The sequence below is a fragment of the Natator depressus genome, chromosome 7 (assembly GCF_965152275.1).
Source record: "Natator depressus isolate rNatDep1 chromosome 7, rNatDep2.hap1, whole genome shotgun sequence".
NCBI lineage: Eukaryota > Metazoa > Chordata > Testudines > Cheloniidae > Natator > Natator depressus.
Genome location: NC_134240.1, coordinates 27,656,282 through 27,665,706, shown reverse-complemented (window position 1 = coordinate 27,665,706; position 9,425 = coordinate 27,656,282). Strand labels below are relative to the sequence as shown.

General features: G+C 43.5%; 2 protein-coding genes across 3 annotated transcripts in view; one reads left to right on the top strand and one right to left on the bottom strand.

Annotated features, from left to right (window-relative positions):
• On the bottom strand, positions 1-4,633 carry SELENOK (selenoprotein K). Of its 2 annotated transcripts, none has more exons than XM_074957779.1 (4): positions 4,489-4,633; positions 2,010-2,100; positions 948-1,028; positions 1-97 (listed from the first exon to the last, which is right to left on the bottom strand). In XM_074957779.1, exons 1-4 carry the CDS (start codon positions 4,505-4,507, stop codon positions 1-3), a joined length of 288 nt encoding a protein of 95 aa, XP_074813880.1. In that variant the 5' UTR covers positions 4,508-4,633. The 2 variants fall into 2 exon arrangements, with proteins under 2 accessions (XP_074813880.1, XP_074813881.1); XM_074957780.1 differs by having other exon boundaries at positions 10-97.
• CACNA2D3 (calcium voltage-gated channel auxiliary subunit alpha2delta 3) overlaps positions 3,023-9,425 on the top strand; it is an 869,947-nt gene continuing 863,544 nt past the window's right edge. Inside the window, exon 1 of the mRNA XM_074957772.1 lies at positions 3,023-3,146. The gene's annotated coding sequence lies outside the window, so the exon portion shown is untranslated. The remainder of the gene's footprint in view (positions 3,147-9,425) is intronic.

Here is a 9,425-nt window from a genome sequence, read left to right as displayed (position 1 = left end):
TTACCTTCCTCATCCTCCTCCAGCCATGGGTGGTGGACTGGGACCTCCACCGCCGTGATTTATCCGACCCATCCTACGACGAGGATTTCCTGGAGGCCTAATTAGAGAGTGGGGAAAACATCAGTAAATATTGTCCATCACTATGCAACCATGACAATGGTCTCCATCAGGTGCAAATACACTGTTCCTAAGTTCCCATTACAACATCTTTCCCCTTTTTTGTACTGCAAGTGTCTGACTGCTAAAAACAAAGAGCCGAATTGACCCCTTCCATGTGAAAAGCTGCAGGAGGAAGCTTTTGACAAGAAAATCTCCATAAGGATTCCCTTGTGAAGACTGCTCCAAACTACCCCTTCCCCTCAGAAGTAAAGTTTCCCTCAAATTGGCAGATATCAGGGGATGCATAAGAGGCTAGGACCATTCATGAAGAGATCCTGACTCCTATCCTGTGACAGAGATTGCTTATTGGTCCAGACTCTTCACAGTCTGCAAAAAAACAAACAAACAAAAAAAAAAACAGACATAGGAAGGTATGTATCTTAGTATTTATGGTCGCCTAAGCCCTCCATTCTACATGGAAGTGAGAAGTTATCTATGTGTAGGCTAAAGGTCTAACCCATGAATATATAATAAGAGAAAGATTTCAGCCAAATAAAACCAAGAAAAATGTAATACCTTCCACTCCATACAATTGGAAAATGCTGTTAAATAGGAGTTAAGAGTTGTATTCTTGAATTTTAGGCTATGCAACAGATAAAGTAAAAGAAAATGATGATCTTGTATTATATAAAGTTACATATGTCTTAAATTTCTTGGTATGACTTCTCAATTTGTTCTTAGTTAAAGTAAAGCACCATGACTCTAAACAGTTTATGCTAAAACATTCTCCTAACATAAAAAAAAAAATAATAATAATCTAAACATAGAAAGTTGAAGAAAAGCAATACCCTCTTCCATCATCATATCTTGAGTTTGAGGAAGATGTATAGCCTCTCCTTCTCAAATCTGGCTGAACAATGCTCTGGAAGCTAAAAATAAAGGAAACAAGAGTGATAGGAGTTGAATGCTAGAAATTAACAGTTTTCCAGGAATGCTGGACTATATGGCAAAACACTGGATGCAAAAGCTGTAACGGGTGTTCAATAATGGAAGTATTGTACATTAGCACCAGAAAGGATACTTGGATTATACTATTTTTCAAGTTACTTGTTACTTCTGAATAAGAGGAAATCAGAAATTCTATTTCTAACTACTAGTTAATGGGTCAAAAATTGAGTAAAGAGTTTAAATAATTCCAAATTGATTTAAGATTGAAATAAACCTAAGTTGAATACTAAGCATTATACAACATGTTCCGTATGTACTTGCCTACATTCTAGCTTCTCTAACTGCAAGGTGTGCATAAAAGTCAAACCTGGAATTTAAACAGTGAAAAGCATAAGTGAAGTCTGCAGAAGTGTCATTCAGTCTTCTAATTTACCTGGAGTTGAGACAGAATCTAAACTTGATTTGCGCATGCATGAAGTAAATTGTGATTACCACTCTGCGGTTATTTTTATGCCAGCTAGAAACTACTGACCTAGGCATTGCTGCCCCAAGGTTTGTTGATACACTTATTTGACTGAGTACTAGAAACAATTCCACCAAAACATATACCCTTCAATAATGATTTAGAGAATTAGAAGCAATCATGACTAAAATGATCACTATTTAGCTGACAGCAGCTACGATACATTAAAATCCAGCTGTAATGAGTTAGTATCAGTTTTCTCCCAGCTTTTTAGATTCATACAGAGTATTTTTTAAAGCCATCCAATCTGATGCATTAAATGGAACAGAAGAAAGACCTAACATGCTCAGGGAACTACTGTGGACATTTGCAACAAAGTAGTAGCTCTACAATATTGCTTTGCAAAATATGTATATTTGTGTGTTTGTTTCTCCAAGGCAAATTAATACTTGCTTCATTTAGTAACTTGACAATACTTAAACATTATATGAATACTTACAATAAAACCACAAAATCTGCTATTCCCCAGAAGAAGTCTGTTATAAATGACAAACTCCAAGGAGCCCGATTCTGGGTATCCAACACTTGTCCTATAACATAAAGGATACAGTAAACACATTAAAATGCCATTCAGTGATACAAATCAATTCCATTGTATGGTACGTTAAATGAAAAAAATATATTATTCATCAGCTACCAATGATATTTAAAAATATTACCAGCAAATATCACAAACAGTGAATCAGCAGATGTCAGAGAGAAAATACATTTTACAAATATTGCCACTGGTAAGTTTCTTTTCCTGTAGTTATATTACACCTTTGTAAAAATAAAACTGCACAAGCTGATTCACTTATATAAAGTGAAACACCACCATCAAAATTTGCAGTGCATACAAGGTAAATTAACCATGAAGAACAATTCTGTGTTTATGTTTCATATGTGGCAATATTTTTACTTAGAAAACCACTATCTGCTATCAAAATACATTTACCAAAGTTTCTATTATTTTCCTGGTCTGAGTTAGAGATAAGCCTGAGCTACACAATTTAGTTCCAGTTCTTAGCTTCCTCAAGATTGGTGGGGTTTAGATATCATGTGCAAATCTGGCCCCATCAAAGTAAATAGCAAAACTCTTACTGACTTCAATCGGGCCAGCATTTCACCCCTGGAGTTTTGGTCCAGGCCAGTCTTTAGTCTAGACTAATGATTAACTGGCTACAAATGTACTACACAGGGGCTAATACGGGGTGGGCAAAGTACGGCCCGGGGCCCACATCCAGCCCTCCAGCCGATTTAAACTGGCCCTCAAGCTCCTGCTGGGGAGCGGGGTCTAGGGCTTGCCCTACTCCCACCCTCCAGCCAGGGAGTGGGGTCTGAGGCCACTCTGCATGTGCATGTTGAGGCTCCCGGAAGCAGCTGCATGTCCCCACTCTGGCTCCTACCCTTAGGGGCAGCCAGGCGGCTGCGCATGCTGCCTCCACCCCAACCACCACCCCCGCAACTCCCATTGGTCAGGAACTGCAGCTAATGGGAGCTGCAGGTGTGGTGCCTGCAGACAGGGCAGCGCACAGAGCCGCCTGGCTGCACCTTTGCATAGGAGCCCGGACACTGCTGCTTCCAGGAGCTGCTTGAGGTAAGCACCGGCCAGAACCTGCACCCCTGACCCCCTCCCACGCCCCAACCCCCTGCCCCAGCCTGGAGCCCCCTCCCACACCCTGAACTCCTCATTTCTGGTCCCACCCCAGAGCCCTAACCCGAGCCCTGATCCCCCTCCCGCTCTCTGAACCCCTTGGTCTCAGCTTAGAGCACCCTTCTACACCTGAAATCCCTCACCCCAGAGCCCACACCTCCAACCAGAGCCTCCCCTGTGCACCGCAACCCCCTGCTCCAGCCCAGAGCCTCCTCCTGCACCATGAAGTCCTCATTTCTGGCCACACCCCCAGCCAGAGCCCTCACCCCCTCCTACACCCCAACCCCAGTTTTGTGAGCATTCATGGCACACCATACAGTTTTCATACCAAAACATGGCCCTGGCCAAAAAGTTTGCCCACCCCGGGCTAATAACAAGTCTATTCCGTAACAGGCTCATAAAGTCTAACAAAGCGGTTTACTAAACATTAACCATTATAGAACAAAGGCTAACAGCAAGTTAGAAATGAAGGGTTGAGAGCTAAGTTGTCAAGTTTCTCATACTTGATAATGACTTTGCCAGTGACATTAGCAAGAAAAACGTTTATTATTGTCTCTAGACTTTGGGAGATTCGGATGCCTTTCAAATTAACATGGCTCAGGATAGGAAATACAGAATAGTAGGGCCAGATAAGTTTGTGAGAATCAGATAAAGCAGGTTCTTGCCTATGGCCTCTGCTTCATAGTTACATGTGTCTACTTTAATAACGACACAGTGAGGAAGAGACAGTGTCCCATCCAGGGCTTTGGAGCTGTGCTCCGGCTCCGCTCCAGGCAAAAACCTGCAGCGCCACTTGCTCCGCACTCCAGCCCCGGGCTCCGCTCCAAAGCCCTGGCCGTCTGCAGGCACATTTCTGTCTGAACAGAGAGGAAAGGCTGAGGTTTCACAGCCCATCGCTTTACAGTCAATGGAAGGGAGATTTTTCAGACAGGGGGCACAGCCAGGCACCAAACCTGAGGTGACCTGTGCTGCTGCTGGCTGCGCTTCCTGCTCCCCTGGCAGCTAAGCCCCACTTCGATTCCCGGACACCCGGAGCCTGGTGTTCGCCTGCCGGCCCCCGCGAGTGCGAGCCACGCCAGGCGGCAGCAGCCCAGGCCCCTCTGACAGCGCCGCACTTGGCACAGCAGCGGCGCCCGGGCTGTCCAGACCCCGAGGTGAGAAGAAGGCGCAGGGCTGCGGGGGGGTCCCGGTCCCGCTCCCACCCCGAGCGACCCGCCCTGCGCCAGGGACAAAGCCCCCCCCCCCCGGCTTCCCGGCGCTTCAACCCCCCGCCCCCACGCCTCACCGTTCGAAATGTAAACCATGGCCGCCCCTCCGCGCGCCGCTGTCGTGTCGCAAGTCGCTCCTTCCGGGCAGGATGTCTTCCGGGGCGGCTATGGAGCATGCGCAGTAACTCTCGCCGAAGGCGCTGCCCTTTCTTGCCCTGACCCCTCCAAAAATAATAATAATAATAAGGGGGCGGGGGCGATTAAAGGGGGCAGAGGAGGAGGCCGGTCAAGGTGGGAGGTGGGTACAGTTGGCTCGGGCAGAGGAGGGGAAGGGGAGAGGCTAGAGGAGGAGAAGGGGAAACCCCAGGGTAGGGAAGGGCAGAAGGGATAAGAGTTTTTGCAAAAGGGGTGAGCGCTCCGTAGTGGTTGCCCAGATTCGGGGGGGCAGAGACGGGTGTTTCTCTGTGGACGGTCCACCTCAGCATCCCCTCCCCAGGGCTGTGAAAGGAACAGGGTGGTCCAATACCTAGCCCAGGTATCTCCTCTTCATCTGAAAGGATGTACAGAGCGGCCAAAGGAGCCTTGATTCAGTGAAATCATTTACAAACACACTGTCCTAAACATTTTCATAATCATCATAGGTGTTTCTGGTGTTTAAAAGAATCCCTTGCCCGGGTGTGTTGGTGTAACTTGTCTACGTATAGCCTCATAGCAGCTCTTATCTGCTGTTGAATGATTCTCCATTACCTGTACACCAGACTACATTATTTTCACTCCTAATGTATTTATTTTAACAACTGTATTTTTATTACTCTTACTGTCCTTGGCGCATGATCATTTACTTTGGCTAACAATGCATATGGATGTCATTGTGTTATGTAATTTATGGTTTGAATAGGATAGTAAAAATTGATGCTGCCAGCTAAACAATCACATCGCAGTGTTTTTATTATAACACTTTCTATCTTTATATGATTTTGCAATTTACACTTTTCATTTAAAATTTATATTTTCTTTCTTCTATAGCATAAGTTTATTTTTTGTCATCACATGACTTCAATATTATCTAATTGCTTGGGCCTTTGTCATGACCTTTTTCATTCCCATTGATCCAGCAGTGATGACTGCTTTTCCTCACCTTTATTTTTCCTCTCTCTCCAGCAGGTTAGTACTTTTTCACATGTCACCACTTGTGTGTACAACTTACTCCCCAAATATTCACTAAGGGTACTGTAAGAGAGTGGCTTGCCCTGTGGGCTGGAGAGCATGAGGCTAAGCCAACTTGATTACACAATGATTCCACCTGAGCAGAGTCAGGCACATTCCCCACAAAGGGCAGAAGGTGGATGTGGTAGTGTGAATGAGAGCTAGACCTAAGTAAGGATAAACTCATCTGAGGAAATGAGATGGAGAGTGAGAGAAGCAAGCAGAAAGCTCAGACAGTAAGAAGTTCTTTAGGCTAGGAGGTCAGGGAAAGACCCTACCCAAACAAGGAAGAGACTAGGAAAAACTCTGGAGGTAGGAAAGCCTGGGAGAGACACTGGTTAAGCAAAGACCCACATGAAAACTTAAGAGGCTAGGTAGGAAGTAGCAGGGACAATTGCAGCCTGGGTAAAGGAACAGACCTAGCTGTTTGGTACAGGGCCCTGGGCTGGAGTGCAGAGTATATAGTGGAACTGCTCCTAGCCCTAAGAAAGGGGGTATACAAGCTCACCCCAAGGGTTATTGCCCCTAACAAGGGGGTTGTGGGCTGAGCTGACAACTGGCTGAGGAAGAGTCCCAGAGAGGGGCAAAGGATTTTTGTTTGTCTTTAAGAACGCTTTTGGGGACTTTTAGTTTGGAGAGTTGTGATCCCAGAAGGGGTGGATTTAAGAGAGTGACTCTGTTGGTGGGCTAAGTTACTGGAAGAGGAAGAGTTACCATGGGCAGTGAAATAAGTGCTAAGCCAGCCTGGACATGAGTGGGCACCTAGTGGTGAGTGGACTTCGTTACAGACACTATATTATCTTAAAAAGAAAAGGAGTACTTGTGGCACCTTAGAGAGTAACAAATTTATTTGTTATTTATTAGTCTCTAAGGTGCCACAAGTACTCCTTTTCTTTTTGCGAATACAGACTAACACGGCTGCTACTCTGAAACCTATATTATCTTACTTGAATTTTTCCCCAATGGTGAACTTTGGTTGGTGTGTAACTGTGTAAAGTTAAGCACTTGAGTTTTGGTTTTTATTTGTTCTTTTTTTCCTGGATAAAGACCTTACTTTACAAGCTGATTTTGAAACCAGTGTTACTTCTACCAAAGAATTCCTGTACCGTAAACGTTACTACATACCTACTGCAAGCAAAGTGCATTTGGTTTTCCAGTTAACATGTAACTTTGTTTTCCCTTTACTGAAAAAAAATCCTTCTTAAAAATGAATTACCTGATCCTGCAAACTCTTAAGCATATGCTGCTTCACTTGCAAGCTTGAGAAAATGTTATAGTAATGTATATTTAAAGATAATAGTCTGCAATGTTTCAAGGAACTCACAATAGAACTGGATAATTAATTATAATTAAAAATGAAAGTATTTATATATTACAGTGACATAGCTATATCTTTACACTTTTAATATCTCATATTAATGCATAGAGTAAGTGTGAATGGACCCCTTGTGTGCTAAGGAAACATAAAACAAGCTTCTTGAGGATTTGGATGTCTTTTATACTTTGCATATAGTTTCAGTATGAAGGCATTTTGGATACATTTGATATAACAGAACTGTTAAATAACAGGAATAAAATCAGCAAGTAACTGTGCATGAGTATGTTAATAGTCAATACTGACCTCACAAGGACTCCTCATTTTCTAAGACTTAGGCCCATGTTTAGCAAAATGCTTAATCACATGCCCAAGACAGAGGTATGTAATAGGGTATGAAGTTGTATGTAATACAGGGCATTACAAATCCCATAACATCACATATGTCTCTGACATGTAGTACACGTGTGCCATAATATGCAAGTGTATCTATGACATAGATATAGCTGTACGATATGGCAGGAACCCTTTGCTCCAAACTCCATTCCCAGCCAGTTTATGGAAAAGTACAGGTGCCAAAATGGAGTTCAATATCATGCTCTTGTTGAGTCATAGCAGCCGTTACTTACAAGCTGGCTGAAACATTTACAGGAAAGCTAAGCTTGTCCATTGTCTTTGCTGATAGACCATCAGCACTGTCTAGCTTCTTCATTGTTATACCTGAAAGGCTTGCTGTGGGTGTTTTCTAGAGTAGCACATTTGGAATACAGATACATAGTCAATATTCATAACTTCAGGTACAAAAATGATACATTCATACAAATAGGATAATCATATTCAGCAAATCATAACTTTTCCTTAGACACCTCATAAGACATAACCATACCACTATGAAGAATATAGGGTGCAGTGTCACATTCACCTTCTATACCAGGGTGGGGTGTGTGTCAATCAGTACCTCTACAACTGGCTGCTTTTCTCTGCTGCTGGTGGTCAGTTGCTGCCACTTTTGGATGCTCACTGCTGCATCTGTGATCCCATGTTCTGAGGTTCCACCACTTAGAAATTCAGAAATCTCTAGATTTCAGCTCTTAGTGACTTCACGGGGTAGCAGAGAACCTCACTGCCAGTACAGCTTCTGCATTCTTTCACTTTACCACTGTTCCTAGACCAGAACTAAGGCATAACCTTAGACCTGCTTCTCAGTGATGTCAGCTCTAGTAATCACTGAACAGAAACAATGACTCTCAATTGACTCTAATGAGCTCTGTCTTTAAATACTGGAGAGGGGAAGGTTAAAGGGCATCTAGGACTCTTTAGGCAGAGTCCACATTAGCACAACGAAACACCTGTCCTCATCCTCTCTCGTCTCCACTGGAATTTGGCATCTCTACTCTTTGCTTAGCAAGGTTCATTTTCGGGTGACACCCTGTGACTGGGTGCCTGGATGGGCCATACTGAGGAATGCTAGTCTCAGAGCAGACTGCATGGAATAGGGCAGCCAATCCCCAAAACTGGTTGAATCTATAATTAAATTCACCAAGCCAGTAACAAAACCCCTTCTGTACCACAGTGGTCACCAAGAAGCCAAATATAGTCCCCTTTAAGTATTCCAGCCCTTGACTTCCTTCCAGACAGCCAAATCTAATATAGTGAGGGGTTACTGAAAACCTGATTTAGCGTGTGTGACTGGACATGATCCCTGGGTCAACAGGAGTTTCAGATCTTACCCAATAATCATGTTGCTGCCAATCCTTTAGTAAATAAAAGTGAAGGTTTTAATAATAAAAGGAAATGTATTGCAAAAGGTTGAGAGATCAATATACATACAGTGTGTACAGAGCTTAAATCTTGGCAAGTGATCGTAACAAGTGGCAACATCGTTTCTATCAGGGTATTAAAGTCCATGGCAGAAGCTGGCTCCTGCCACTTGAAAAGAAAAGAGCCAATAGGAAGCATGCAGCTCCCAAACCAAGATACATACATTTGCAATAACTGCCAAAGATCATGAAAATCTCGGATTGGACTAGTCAGTCACATGAGACATTGCAAACCATCTACATCATAGGCTGCAATTCCCACTGTCTCTCGCAGATGAAAGGATGCCAACCCCCTTCGGTCAGTTTCTTACGTGAGATGAGGTTGCTGATTTGTGAAAGTCTTTCTGGAATCAATTTAAAAGGTTATAGTCCAATAGGTAGTTCAGGTGGAGAGTCTGTTTTAGTTCTTCCATGAGAATTCCAGGGTAATCCAGAGTGAACCTGGAGACCTCAGTCTTATGGCTTAGACCTTTCCTGTTAAAGTTTAAGCAGACCTGAGATGTCAGGATCAGGCCTGGGGCTTTCCTTTATATTCTCTAGCAAGCTGATAAGTCTCTTGACACAGCAGGGCCTTGCCCATGGAAGAATATTCAGTGCAGATTGTTGCTTTAAAGCTAATCTTCTATTTCCTATGCATACACAGGTAAACTAGTTGTATTCACTCACATAAGGC